This window comes from Mustela nigripes, chromosome 4 (assembly GCF_022355385.1).
Source record: "Mustela nigripes isolate SB6536 chromosome 4, MUSNIG.SB6536, whole genome shotgun sequence".
Taxonomy (NCBI): Eukaryota; Metazoa; Chordata; class Mammalia; order Carnivora; family Mustelidae; genus Mustela; species Mustela nigripes.
The window spans coordinates 103,122,128-103,137,640 of NC_081560.1; the positions used below are offsets into that span (position 1 = coordinate 103,122,128).

General features: G+C 47.6%; 1 protein-coding gene across 2 annotated transcripts in view; it reads left to right on the forward strand.

The window, feature by feature from the left end:
* Window positions 1-15,513, forward strand: part of GLI3 (GLI family zinc finger 3) — a 263,860-nt gene that overhangs the window by 241,891 nt on the left and 6,456 nt on the right. For both annotated transcript variants that reach the window (XM_059397219.1, XM_059397220.1), the window contains exons 11-13: window positions 6,721-6,870; window positions 7,970-8,134; window positions 13,367-13,657. In XM_059397219.1, coding sequence (XP_059253202.1) covers window positions 6,721-6,870; window positions 7,970-8,134; window positions 13,367-13,657 — 606 coding nt within the window. The remainder of the gene's footprint in view (window positions 1-6,720; window positions 6,871-7,969; window positions 8,135-13,366; window positions 13,658-15,513) is intronic.

A 15,513-nucleotide genomic window follows, 5' to 3' on the forward strand; every position in this document is an offset into this window, starting at 1 on the left:
CGTGGCTCAGGTGGTTATCTCAGAGTCTTAGGATCCGAGTCCCAAATCTGGCTCCCGGCTCAGCGGGGCATCTGCTTCTCCCTTTGACCCTCCCCCTCTCAGGCTCTCTCTTTCTCATTCTCTCTCTCAAATACATACATACTAAAAGAAGCAGTAGGCCTCCTTTCGGATGGAAAGTTTTGAAGGATTCTTGCGTAGTTTCTTATAGGCAAACAATGTCAGTTTCTCTCTCAAATCAGCCTTAATGTACATATGAAACTTTAATCCCTTATAAATTATTTTTCCTCTTTCTGTTTTGGACTACTAAGAGATAGTACAGGTGACTCTTGAACAACATGGGTTAGAACTACATGGGTCCACCTATATGTGGATTGTTTTCCATAAATACAGCAGAACACTGTAAATGTGTTTTCCTTATGATTTTCTTTTTTTAAAGGATTTATTTATTTATTTATTTATTTGAGAGAGAGTACAACAGGATGAAGGGCAGAGGGAGAAGCAGGCTGAGCAGGGAGCCCGATGCGGGACTCGATCCCAGGACCCTGGGATCATGACCTGAGCCAAAGGCAGAGGTTTGACCTACTGAGCACCCCCGGCACCCTCTTCCTTATGATTTTCTTTTTTTCCAGCTAACTCTATTGTAAGAACACAGTATACAGTACACATAAGATACAAAATATGTGCTGATTGGCTATTACTATTATCAGTAAGGCTTCTGGTCCATGGTAGGTTAATAGTTAAGTTTATGAGGAGTCAAACTTGCTTGCACATTTCTTGGTGTGCAGGGTGTCGGCATCCCAACTCCGGTGTTGTTCAAGGGTCAACTACAGTAAACAGATAATATGACATCAGGGAGCAAACTGAAAATTGAGCTTACTTAAAACTGTTTACTTGGTTGTATCCTATCCACTGTCACAATAGGAGGTTCTCTCAGCCCATCCTTAAAAGTTATAAATTATTGAATTCTACAAAACATATTCACGGACTCGAGCCTGGTTTCTGAGCTCAGCTGGCAGCAGTGTGAGAAGATTTAGAAAGCATCAAGTGTTGGAAGTTCCTGAGAAGGCAAGGTTTCGGCTTGATTTCCTTCAGTTTTAAAATAAAATCACGGCATCAAATAGCAGCGTGTTTGTGGGTTAAGATACAAAGAAAGGTAGCGAAGGGATGAGGCAGAAATAAAACCGAGGATCCAACGACCATCTGTAGGCTTCACGCCCATAATGCAGGTTCAGTGTCTCAAGCATTCATGTATGAAATACACTCCTCTCCCAGTGTGCTTCCTTTTCTGTCAAACAGTAGTACGTGTGCGGACACGTGTGTGTTTGCGTGCACATACGCACATGGATGTTTGTGCCGAGACAGATCTTAGGTCCTTGAGCACCGTGCCACTGAAGACCACGGTCTTTGGACCTCCCACTGCGAAAAACTTGTCAGGGTGCTTTGTAGAAACCTTTTATATGAGTGACAAACTCTGTTGTCTGAGAAACAGTGGGAACTGACAGCAAGACGGGTGTGACGCCTGTGCACAGGGGAGTCGTGCGGAGATTGTGGCGAGGGCTGAGTCTGAAGTTTTATGTGTCCCGCCTTCCCTGGTTTTAGGTGTGCTTGACAGTAGAAGTTTCATTACAGCAGCGGGAGGAATGTACCTTCTGCCTGGAAGGTTGCTGTCTGATTTGGGGAGTGAACTGACTTTGATCATCAAGGTGTTTGTCTACTGACTGGTGTGCTGCCTTTGAGCTGAGTTTGCACGGGGATGTATGTGCAAGTCTTCCATGCTTCCCTTGAGCCCCATTTGCATGGGGATGTATGTGCAGGGCTCCCACACTCCCCTCTAGCTGAGTTTGCACGGGGATGTATGTGCAGATCTTCCACGCTCCCCTCTAGCTGAGTTTGCACAGGGATGTATGTATAGGGCTTCCACGCTCCCCTCGAGCCCAGTTTGCACGGGGACATATGTGCAGGGCTTCCACGCTCCCCTGGAGCCCTACTGTCACTTCTCCTCTGAGGAACTTGCCTCAATGGAGGGTGCTTCCACATCGTGAAAACTTGTACTTTCTGAGTAGGAATCGGCTGGGAATCTGCCCAAAGGCAAGGGTGACATGAGGGTGCTTGAACAGCAGCTTTGCTTGGAGAGCCACCGACATCCGGGGCTGATGGACCGCACATGTGTACTTCATCCAAAGGTTAGCAGTTAAGGACACAAGAAGAAAGGATTCTGATTCGCTTAGCGAAAGCCATTGCTTCTTCCATGGTGGTGGTGACAGGAACCTGCCTTTCCCCCATTTTCCCTTAGGTCTTCCTTCCCACAGCAGTGGCAAGGCCAGCAGACAGACCTCTCCCCACCCCTTGTGCCCATGGGGCACCTCGGAGAGCAGAAGGATGGGAATGCGGGGTCCTGGCTCACCTGGCTGCAGACCCATCCCGCTGGGGACACAGCAACTTTGTTGGTTTGCTGTGGGCACCTGAGGATTGTATTTGCTCCATGAGCCATGAGTTTCCCAAGGCAGATGCTTCCAGTCCTGCTTGTAGGAGGAAATCATGGAGCAGCTGTGCGGGGGGACTCGGCCTTTCTGAGAGAGTGGTGCAGTCCTGGCATCCCTGCCCTGTTTGCTCAGGAGGGAGAGTTCTGAGAGCCCCGCCGAGGGAGCTGGCTTGCCGCACTGTAATTTGCACCATCTATCTCTTTCTGGAATTCGGGCCGGTGGCAAATTGCATATCTTTGTGTTGGATTAGTTTGGACTTTAATCATGCATTATTTTCCCTCCAATTAAATTATTTATATATTTGATTAACGTTTTCACTGCTAGGGAGTCAAATGTTCAGTGAAACCACAAATAAACACACGCCCATTGAATTTCAGGCTAGCTTCACGCGGGAGAACTCTGTTGGTGGAATGCTGAGAATTCACTGTGTGTCTGTCTTCTTAGTTACCTGGGACTCAGGGGGATCACAACCCACCACTGGGTCCTAGAAGCACACTGCAGGGGTGGGGGGCTCTGTCTGGCCTCCCTCCCTCCCCTTATTTAGCCAGGATCCCGACTTTTCTTCCTTCTGTGGTTTTTGTCTTTTCCCCGGTGCTGAAACCTCCCTCTCTAATTTAACTTCCTCAGGCTTGACCAGCCTGACCAAGAAAGTCAGGGACTCTGCAGCCTAAGAAGGAAAGCGAAATCACTTAGTCAGGGGTGAGCAAACTGATGGCCCACAGGCCAGCTCTGGACCCCTGCTTGCCTTTGCACAGCCCCTGAGTGAAGAAATGGTTTCTACAGTTTGAAATGGTTGGGGAAGGAAAGCAAAATCTTAAGACTATTTCTTGACATGTGAAATGTTCAGCCTCAAAGATAAACAGCAGCACCCATTCATTTACACGTGGTCTATGACTGTTTGCCTAAAATGGAGGCCAAGTTTGAGTACCTACAACCTTCTGGCCAGCAGAGCCTAAAATAGTTTCTGTCTGGCTTTTTACAGAAAAAGTTTGCCGATACCTGATCTAGTTGATCACTGGGATTTAACAGATGAGAAAATTAAGTTTCGAGTAGGAGAACTGCCCTGTGCCGAGATGCAGAGCTCATCAGAACTCGGTCTGGGAGGCGTCTTCCAATGTCCATCCCACGTTCTTTCCACTGGAGTGTAGGGTCCGCCTCCTTGCAGAGGTCCAAGCAGCTTGTGAAAGAAAAGTAAACGTTTAGGACACAAGGACAGATACAATCTATTTCTTAGAATTTTAATTTTCTCTTGCAATCCAGCGTCAGGAACTGCATCAAGCCTACAGTGCATTTGAACTACCCAAGTAGGCAGAGGGACATTTTGGTGTTTCTTTAGAATAATGGATTACATCTTGTGCTCAGCCCTTGGACCTGGTTCCCGCCGGCCGAGGGGGTAGAATGTCATTTCAAAAAAAATAACTCGTGGTCTCAATCCAACTTTGTACTCAAGAGCAGTTTCAGAGAATTACAAAAGCCTATTAGACGGAACTGCGTTCTGCTGTATGGGGTCAAGAGGGAAGACACCCCCACCCCCGAAACTGACCTTCCTGGAAGCGAGGCTGGTCTTCCCGGCTAGCCCAGGTTCTTCTGCATCTCTCCCCATGGGAGATCAGCCGGCTGATCGACATGGCATGCCTGGCCCTTTCAGACATTGTCCCAGAGGCCAAGGTCAGTGAGCACTGGTGAGGTAGACAAATAGGAAATGGGGTCTTTCAGTTATGGCTCTCTTGTCAGCTCCTTGCTGGATGCCTCCTGTGTCTGCTTGACCCATCTACCCTTCCACGCGAGTTCCTCATCCTGTTCCTCAAAGGCAGCGGGTTCTGTCCCATGGGTCTAGCTTTTTGGCCACGGGGACCCATTCTCCACACAACCTCTCTTATCTGCACACTTGGTGGGTCTCCACATGTCGCTCAGGTCCTACCATGAGTGCCCCTTCATTGAAGAAGTTGACCCTGCTCTTCCATGCGCCACATGGATTTGAGACCCCTGTTCATTATTTTTAGAAGACCCTCTTCCTTTCACAACACTGATCACAACTGGAATTGTATAGTCATTTCAGGCATTATTGGTAGATTGTCCGTTCCTTAGGGCAGGAAGCATGTCCAGCTGGTTCCACAGCATGGGGCTTGGAGTGGAGAGGATCTCGGTATAATGCTGAACAGAGTAAATACTGTTTATTATTCAGTATTTCAGTAAATACTGAATAGAGTGTTGCCATCACATACTGTGCAGTAAGCATTTATGCATCAATGAGGAAAAAAAAAAGTGTTTCTAGAAAATGTGAGACTCTGCTCAATGCAACATCCATCCACTCAGAAAATTAGAAATTCTAGCTCCTACTTGGGGAATCGCACCTTCTCCTCTCGGAGACCTAGGGATATTGGATAACAAGCACTCAGCTCTCTTCAGGAAGTGTGTGTGTGGAGCAAAAACAATATGATCACCCAGTGTTCCCAGCAAGGTGGGGTTCATGTTTGGGTATCACTCAAATCCTTTGGAGTTCTCGATAGTATATCGTCATAAAGTCATAGAACACGTTACGTTAAAATCGTCTTGTATGGACACTAGGTGAAATGAAACGAAGTCAAGACAAGCAGAAGTATCAAGTTCAATCCCTTTTGTCCAGTGAAAGTTCAGTCTACCACCTGAGTCCAGTCTAATCGCAAATATGTACTGAGGACCCGCCAGATACCAGGGACCCCGGCCACTTGCTGAGACTCTGAAACGAGAAGATATGGGTCCTGTCCTCTAGTAGACTCAGCCTCGTTCTAACTCTGGTTTCCAGCTCCTCCCGCCTTCCTCTTCCTCCGTGTCCTTTGCAATCCAAGGAGGTTATTTCCAGTACCTCAGGGAAGAGTGAACCAAGGGCAGTTTTTATGGGATGGATTTGTGTGATCAGCAACAGATGCTCAAGGAATGGGGAGGTCACAGCCACTGCCTTTCTCCGCCCTCACCCAGTGTTCAAGTCCAGAAGGCAGAGCAAAAGTCATTTTATCTGCCCTCTGGAGGAACAGGGTAAGGCCAGCTGAGGGCAGACTCTAACCTGCAGGCCCCCAGAGACCACTACTCAGGAACCAGAGCCTGAACAAGAAAGTCTTTAAACATTCTGTCACGACCACACAGTACATGGAACCCAAAGGGGGCTTTCTCTTATCGAACGGACTCATCTGTGGTGTCTTTCTACGTACACTTGAGAAGTGCTTACAAGAGGCTTAAATTAAGGCAAATAGAATGTGGGGTAAGGAAACCACAGAATAAAACCAACAGGACCCACCCAGGACCCTGACTTCTTCAGTAACTAAATGGACATTTAAGTCACATAATCATCGTACTGAAATTGACTTAAATTTGATCCGAGGTGAGAACCCTCTCTTCCTCAGGCGTTTCTCTAGGGTTCTTTGTGTCTTCCTGTTGTAGGACAGTTGAGGTATGACTCCCCACCCAAGGAACTATATAAAAAATGGTTCTAAAACTTTGAATGAATGAGACATTCAGAAAAATTCATCTTCACTTTAGAAATGGAGTTAAGAGGGTTCTATAAAGCTGGGAAGAACGTTCGAGCCTAGGTAAGCCATCCCTGTATTTTGTACAAGAAGGCTGTGAACCAGACACTAAAGCTTTTCACTGGTCTCCTGGTCCTCTTCAGTATTTGTTTCTTTTGTCTGTGATTATCATCTGAGAAACAAAAATCCCACTGATTGGAGCTAAAGTGTAGTTCAGGAAAGTGCTTCCTTCGGTTTTTGCTGCTCCTGTCAGGGAACAATGCGTGTGCGGGCACACGTGTGTGCGGGCACACGTGTGTGCGGGCACACGTGTGTGCATGCGTGTGCATGTTCCCTTCCTGAGATCACAGCTGTATTGCTAACTGGAGGCCCGGAGTGCATGGGAGCGCCCCTGTGCTCTGTTGACCTTGACCCCCACTGGGCAGGTGAAAAAGGCAGAGGCCCCATGTCCTGCCTCCCCTCTTCTTGGCCAACAAACACGCGGCCTCCAAATAGCACCACAAAATACAGGTGCATGATTCCTAAGGGCAAATTTGTTTAAGACACCTTAAACTAAAAAACAAAACAAAAAAACAACAACAACAACAACAAAAAAAAAACCACCATCTGTATTTCAAGTTATCATACGTTCCTTAGGGCTGAGGGTTGGGAGGCCTTTTGCCCTCCCTTCTGTCGCCTTCAGAAATGAGTCCTGCATTCCCATGCGCTCTCCCTTTCTTTTGTCCCCACCCCAGCATATAAACAACGACCACATTCACGGTGAGAAGAAGGAGTTCGTGTGTCGGTGGTTGGATTGCTCGAGAGAGCAGAAGCCCTTCAAAGCCCAGTACATGCTGGTGGTGCACATGAGGCGGCACACGGGGGAGAAGCCTCACAAATGCACTGTGAGTGCAGGGCGTGGGCCGTGGGCCTGGGGGCCCCTGACGGGGCGCTTGTCAGGGTGGGGCTCGGCTCCCCGGCAGGACCGAGGGGGCGGGGAGCGGCCCGGTGGTGGGAGGAGCCGGGCGCTGTGATGAATGTAGAGAGGTCTGAGAGGGGGTCAGGAATTGCAGGGGAAGACAGAAGTGGAGAAGGAGCCGTGACAACCACACTTTGGGGGACAGCAGAAGCGCTCTGACCTGCACTGTCCAATAAGGTAGCCGGGGACCCTGTGGGCCCCGTGGGGGTTTTGGATACCTGGCCAGAGCAAACAAGGAATTGATTATTGTATTTTCATTTAATTTTTTTAAATGTAGATATAAACAGCCCCCAGGGGCACATGGCTACCACATTGGACAGTGGAGCCGTGGGTGGATGGAGGCAGCTGGGATCCACTGGTGGGCACTAGGAATGAGCGCATGGACTGCATGTCTGCCCCAGCAGAAATGCCCGTCACGCTGGAAGACACGGAGGGCAGAGAGACGTGCCAACTTTGACTTAAAACCCATAAGCTCACTTTTAAAACCAGAACCCACGGGACTTCAGAGTTTTCCTTTGCCTTCCTAGTCCATCCCCATGGCCCGGTGCAGACACACAAGAAGGCTGGGGCTAAGCCTTTCACACAGGGGCCTCCAGGAGCACTGGGCACTGCTCAGCCCTGCGCTTTACATCTTAAAGGCTCTTTACAAACATGATCAAATTCCATGCCTTTGTATGGACCCAAAGCCATATTAGTGAACTTTGTGCTGAATCTAAAATCAGTGGGAATTTGAGGAGATCAGTGAGCAGATAATGAAACCCATTGTCCACATTGAGTGGTCTATTAAAAAAGAAAGAAAGAAAGAAAGAAACCTCCAGGACTTTTTAGTAACCTTGAAAATGCTGTCTCTTCAACAGCACTGAGCCCCATCTGAATCCCAGTAAATGCAGAGTTTAGTGGACTTTTGTTCCTTGGTTTTGAAAAGCTGCTGACCCTCGAAATGTCAGTCTTTCATCAACTTTGGGGGAGTGTTAGGCCTAAGCCCATACTGTGTGGAGTGATGCAGATTTACCTGTTGTCCTCAGTTTGAAGGTTGCACAAAGGCCTACTCGAGACTAGAAAACTTGAAAACGCACTTGAGATCTCACACTGGAGAGAAACCGTACGTCTGTGAGCACGAAGGCTGCAACAAGGCTTTCTCGAATGCCTCGGATCGCGCCAAGCACCAAAACAGGACGCATTCCAATGAGGTGAGGCTCCCCCACGAGGCGCTGTTTGGGCCCAGAGCTCAGGGTGGTAGCAGAGAACCCTCGCAGGCAATGCACATGGAGACCAGGCCCATTCCGTTTCATTCCCTCTTGGCCTTCCCGGCAGGAGTGGGCGCTGGGCTGCAGGTCAGGGCCTGGAGCCTCCACCCCTGGGGCTGACTGCAAATGGGCTTGGTCTGGTGAGCAATGTAGACCTGGGGGGGGCGGGGAACCTCAAACCCTTGGCAAGCAGGTTTCGCCTTGTTCAGAACTGCCACCTACTGGTCAAACAGTAAGAGCATTTTTTAAAAAATATTTTATTTATTTGTCAGAGAGAGAGAGATAGCACAAGCAGGGGGAGTGGGAGAGGGAGAAGCAGGCTCCCCGCCAAGCAAGGACCCCAATGCGGGACTCAGTCCGAGGACCCTGGGTTCATGACCTGAACCAACTGAGACGCTTAACCGACTGAGCCACCTGAGCATTCCCCAGTAGGAGCATTTCACTTTGGCATCCCACCCACTCGCCCTGCCCGGAATAGCGTGAATCCATGCGGAGAATGACCTGGTAAGCAGCCAGGATAGACGCCCCCCTTTCCTTGCTTTCTCCAGGCGGTATCTTCCAATGCAGTCTAGCCAAAAAGGCCTTTACAGGCCACCGACGTTGGCCAAACAGGATTTCCAGGCATTCTCATTTCCAAAGGCTCTTGGGAGCTGTTCTGTCCACAGTTACCCCCCAGAAGTTCAGAACAGCATGAAGAATGAAGATGATAGCAAATGACTTGGCCTGTGTTTTAAGGCACATCTGCCTACAGGCCTCCAGTTTCTCTTTGACTAAGGTCGAGCTCAAAGTTCGGGTTCCTCTGTGAAGGCTTCTCTAGAATGAGTCCAGAAATGAACAGGAAAATCTCCCTGCATTTTGCGTAGAAGTAGGATTTTTGGCCAGAATGTGTTAATGTGAGACATAGTTCTGCTCTGGCTAAGGAGGTCATCGGTTTGCTTGACATGTGTGAGAGAAGACACATTTGACCTGGCTTAGCAGCTCAGGGACCATTGGCTTTAAGGTCCTCTCCAAGTGTCCCTTCAGCTCTCGGGGACAGAGCAAACACATCTCTAATGGAAGGAGCCACGCTTTTCTTAAAAACACACTCATACTTCAGCTTACATGTGCAGGTCCACACGTACAGACACTTTTTAGAAGGGTTGTGGCGGAATGAGGAGACATCCGTCATCTGGAACCTCTTATTATCAATCAGCTGTTGCAGGAAGGCTTTAGAGGAGATGCCTTATCTCCATTTTTTAATGTCAAAAATGCCTGTACTATGTACAGTGGTTACAGTGTAATCTGCTGTTCTTGTTTGGTGCAAAGTTTTAGGGAGTCTAGGTGAAGCCATAGAGATGGAAAACAGATTAGCCGTTTGCCAGAGGCTGAGGGAAGGGACTAGGGTGACTCCTAATACATACAGGATTTCTTCTGGGGACATTGGAAATATTCTGGAATCTGACTGATAAGTGGAGACAGTTGCATAAGATTGTGGAAGTACTAAATGCCATTGAATTGTGCAATTTAAAAGGGTTTTTTATGGTATGTGGAATATATCTCAATATAAAATGTTTTGGGGGATTTGATTAAGTTAGAATTAAATTGAATTAATACATTTAACTGCACTCCATGTATTTAAGTACAGTTAGGACTAGACATCTCGGAGATATTCACTCCTATAGATTTTTAGGCCAAGTTTCCCTCCTGTTGCTGTGGAGAAATTGGGGCAAAGGAGGGGTTGGGATTAGCAGTGCACACATACACACACACTTACTCAGCTTTTTGTCTTGCTTAGGGACTTAAATTATGTGCACAGCTATTTGCTTTTAAATACCCTAGAGTTGAGCTTGTCCAATTCTGGGAGGTCAAGAGTGTAGCTTTGTCTGAGCGTTTATCCAATATGAGATTAAACGAAACACTGTTCGATCATACCTTTCACCAGGGTTGAGCAGCGTATAGAAACTCAGCCACCTTGACCGCACAAGGTTTTGGCCCTCTAGAGGAATGACGGACAACTTCAGTTCCACCAAAATTTAGAATCTAGATTTGTGTCAGGAGCCGGTCCACGATAAATCTAGATATCCTCTTTCATTTATTGGCTCTCTCTTATTTGTACTTTCATTCATTGCCCCAAACAAATATTGAGAGCTAGTTAGGGGGCACATGCTCTGCTGTTGAGGTATGGAACAGAATACTGTGAACTCGAACAAGAGGGGCATTTTTCCCATTCAGGAAGCCAGTCTGGCATTCCCCCTACACCCTTAGGCTGCCTCACACATTTGGGGCCACAGCAGTGGCCTCTGCCAGGGATCCCGACTTGAGACCACACAGCTCATGTCCCCCCAGAGCCATGCTACGCAAGAATCCTTGAGCTTGGACTCAGTGTGTCTCCCTCTCCAGAATGTTCCAATGGCCTCCTCTTTCCTAGAGGGAAATTTTAAACTCTCTGGGTCTATACCTGCTGGCATCCAGCCCATGCCTGCCCTTCCAAGCTTGACCTCTTACCTCTGTGGACATGCATGGAACTGGACAGCCTCGCCCACAGGCATGAAACGCTCCTGCCTCTAGACCCTGGCTTTACATTTTGCATCCACTTACCTTCACTTTTATCCCTCAGAATCTTGGTTTTCTTTCAGGACCCAGCTACAAAGCCCCCTGGTAATAGAGTTCTGTTCACTGATTAATCACTCTGTGCAACAAACACATTGTGGTGAGCATTTTATACATTGTTTCATTTAACCTTTAGACCCCAGGAGCTGGGTGTTATGCCCAGATGTAACAACGTAGAAACCGATGCCTCCCACAGTTACCCCAACTGAAAAATGATTGCCCTCCATCCATACCCTTCGGGGGCATTCATATTTGGGACTGGTGATAATTACAGGCTTTCTTATTTATCCTGCACTTTTTATAACCCCAGATATTAAATCCTGCAGCTTATAACTTGATGTTCTCAGAGTCTTGCCTATAGCGGGGACCGTTACACATTCATTGAGAACTGTAGTTGGATAAATGCTACAAAGTCAAGTGAAAAATGCAGCAGTCTCTTTCACAAAGTACCCTTCCGTTGGGTGAGTCAAAAAGGAAACGACCACGGCAAAAGTCGAACATCTAGGACAGGAGACACAGGTAACTCAGGGAGACTGACAGCATTTATCCCCACCGACAGTTCTAGCATTTCAGTCACTGGTCACACGCAAAGACCTTCCACCTCTAGCTGTGTCCTCACGTACAGGCTAACCCAGCGTGGACACATGCATATACTTGTGGGAAGAGCAGCGGCTCAGACGCGAAACACTGGCCTGACTTGGCACTCTCCCCCTGCACGCCCTGCCCCCAGCCCACCGACGAACGCCTGCGCTGTGCATCCCAGCGTGCCTGCGGATGGCGCGGCCTGTCCCAGCAGCGTGGTGAGCAGGCGTAGGGCCCATGTCAGATGCTGCAAGGTAATGGCCACTCATGGCTGGATCCATTCTTCTGTCCCTAATGCATAGAAGTCGATGCGCTCGTTTCATTATATATGGGCTGCAAATCACAGCAGCCCCTGAATAGAAGTAATTCATAGTTAATGGGAATCAATTCTCCCCAAAAGAATCTCAAATTTGGAGGTGAAGTCTCTCGGGATAATTTTCGGAGTCTTCTCTACATTAGGACATTTCATCATTTTCTGTAGCACTCAGTCTGTTCTTGGGCTTTTAGTGAAAAAGCATCTTTTAGACACATACATTCTATAAGACAGGGCAGCTTTTTTTTTAATATAATGGGTACATTATACTAATCATGCTTTTGATGACTGTCGCTAACCTAATAGCTCATCTTCTGGTCTACGTAGATACGTATTCTTGGAAGGAGTCACGAATATATTATATTTCAAGCCAGGTAAACAAAATCCCAGTTTTGATGTTGGTCATGAGTAAATGCCAGCGATTCTGTGATTTGAGTAAATAATTTAGCTGTAAGCATCCGTAGAATTTTTAATGATTGCGTTTGTAGGTTTGATCACAGGCCCACATGGAACATGGAATCCTTCACAGGCTTTGGCACTCAGGGGCAGACCCAGACAGGCACCCTCCTTTCTAGGACACCAACCACCAGCCCTTCTCAGTTTGTGAGTGAGTGTTCACAGACGGTCAGACAGGGCTTTGCGACTTTGAGAATCAGGAAGGTTCTGGATATTCTGAGTCCTGAACATCCCACACAGTTGCAACATGACCCCAGTGGATGTATTTTAATGATCTCTAACACAGAAGAGGCTGTAGGCAATTATTTTTTACATGCTTATGTGCACATTTTCACAAAGGGTATAGTGATTTTTGATCAGAAAACCAGGACATCCCTAAGAAATGTCTTCACACGACCTCTCCCAGAGGCACATGGCGTTCTGATGAGGTGATGTGTGCGTGAGACTCCTTCTGCAGTTGTCACCATCATTGTCATCGTCTTCACTGTCACCTTCAAATACCTACTGAGCAGCTACCCTGACACCAGGGGCCTTATTCTTACTTATAGGATAAATGTTTCCAAGAACATACAGGCGATCTGCACATTTGCAGCTGTCCTTGAGCATCTTTTAAAATAACAGTCTATTTTTTTTTAAGATTTTTTGTTTATTTGTCAGAGAGAGAGCACAAGCAGGCAGAGAGGCAGGCAGAGGCAGAGAGAGAAGCAGGCTCCCTGCTGAGCAAGAAGCCCGATGTGGGACTCGATCCCAGGACACTTGGATCATGACCTGAGCCGAAGGTAGCGGCTTAACCCACTGAACCACCCAGGCGCCCCAAAAACAGTCTATTAAAGCCAAATTCGCAGGCCCTGAACAGTGTTCAAATGGCCCTTTTTTTTTTTTTCATTTTATTTTATTTCTTTTCAGTATTCCAGAATTCATTGTTTATGCGCCACACCCAGAGCTCCCTGCAATCCGTGCCCTCCTTATTAACCACCACCAGGCTCACCCGACCCCCCACCTCCTCTGCTCTAAAACCCTCAGTTTGTTTCTCAGAGTCCACAGTCTCTCATGGTTTGTCTCTCCCTCAAATGACCTTATTAAACCCTTAGCATCTAGAGGTGTCTGAAAACCTCCCAGCTTTGCGGAGGTGCTTTGAAAGAGTGAAAGCTGCGGTGTGCATCCGTGAGACTGTTGGGCTGGGGCGCGAGCGCTTTGGTAACAATTTCTTATTTCATTCGTGGGGCTTTTGGCAGAAACCATATGTGTGCAAAATCCCAGGCTGCACGAAGCGCTACACAGACCCGAGTTCCCTCCGGAAGCACGTGAAGACAGTGCACGGCCCAGAGGCTCACGTCACCAAGAAGCAGCGTGGGGACATACATCCTCGGCCCCCCCCGCCCCGCGATTCCGGCAGCCATTCACAGTCCCGGTCGCCCGGCCGTCAGACTCAGGGAGCCCTTGGGGAGCAGAAGGACCTCAGCCACACTACCTCAAAGCGGGAAGAATGCCTCCAAGTGAAAGCAGTCAAGGCAGAGAAGCCCATGGTATGTCACTCGCTTTCCTTCTGCTGGTCCCCAAGCCATCCTAGGTTATTTTAAAAAGTCAACGAGGGCATGAGGACAGACTAAACCACCCAGTTCCTCATTGCACTGGACTCCCTGATTGAAGGGGTCAGGAGCTCAGAGACCCAGATTCCTTACTTAAGGTTAATCAGCATAGAGTAACTCAGAAAAGAGCATCAGAGTTTCCTAACTTTTTAAAAATCAGTCTGGAACCATAGCACATCAGGGCAGATAGAAAGAACGGCATGACTGACTATATTTCCAGTAGACCCGTAATGGAGAAAGCCCTTCAGGCTTTCTATAAATGCATATTTTGCATCGTGCTTTGCCCTGGTAACTCCGAAACAAATATGCACAATCCCTATTCTTTAGGTGTTTATAGTCCCGTGGGCTAGACAGACCACCAAAAAGCAAATACTAGAACTCTGCATGATGGGTTTTTCCCACAAGTGCGCGTGAGAGCATTTGAGAAGGGAACAGACCACCTGTGCACTTGAGGATGTGATAGGAAAGGTGTGGGTGGGTCTCAAGTTCAGCTCTCAAAGTGGGGGAGGTGCAGGCCTGACATTGCAGCAGGAGCCAGCGGTGGGGGTGGAGGGTGGGGGGGGGGGGGGGTGGTAGTGGCCCAGGACGATGTGCAGGAATGAAAAGGAGTGAGGAGGAAAAGGGGTTCTATTTTACTGGTGATGGTGAATGACATGCCCGGCTGATTTTTAGAAAAGCCAGCTCTAGGGTCAGGCTAGGGATGGGCTTGATAGACTGGAGACCATTTTAGCAGTGGAGCCCGAACCATAGAGGTGAGGAGAAGAGGAAGCACCAGAAAGCTGTCATCAGGGGAAATCATTCTGGTCTGGGGACTTAGTGGTCACCAGACGGACACAGGGATCATGCTACAGCTGCAGTTTCTTTCAAACTGCTCTTGATTTGTTTTTTTTTTTCCCTAAGTCTATGCCATACAAAACATCTAAACCTGTAAGAAAGGCAAGGGGAAGAATGAAAGGAGTAGCTATTGGGAAAGCTTTGGTACAATTGTGTCTGGCGGCGTGTGTAACGGGGTCAGCTCCGCCAATGTGCTGGGGTCTCATCTGGCTACTCTATGTACAGAGGAAACATACCCGATAGAAGTTGTGGGCTTGGATTTCCAGATGCACACGACTGGTCAGGCAGGCATCGCTATACTCTGTTTTGCAAAGTGTCTTCTTAAAATCAGAAAAGTCCAGCAATTGGATGGACATCCTATGAGTTCCTGAGTGATGTCACCACGCAGCAGTACGTATGGAGAGGAAATGACGCCCACGTACAATTTTGGAGTTGACCGAGTGGAATTTAATGATTGGTTGAATTTTAATGACTTGCTGAGTTTAAGAGTTTTAGAGAGTGACATTAAGTGTAGCCAAAATAATACCAAGAAATTGTCCAGATTTATCATGAGTTGCCAGTGGGTACCTGTAGTTTGCTTTTAGAAAGAAAGAGAGAGAGAGGAAGGAAGGGGAGAAAGAAAGGAAAGAAAGGAGGGAAGGAAGGAAAAAAAAAGAAAGAAAAATAAATATCAAAAAATAAACTATAATAAAAATAAAAAGCACCTTAGTCAAAAGGTGATGTATGTCTTACGACTCATCACTGTACGTTAAAGTTAATCAGTTCATAAGCGGTGTTGTGCATACTTTTGCGGGGGATCGCATATCTGTTTCCTAAAATAAAGACTACCGGTACAACGTGCAGAACATTCAACAGTTTATCCCCAGGTGTTTAATGAAACAAGGAAAATGAATTTGTAGTCTCCTAGATTATGTCATCAAAAGACAATGATTTATGTTCTTCGGACATCCTAAGGACCC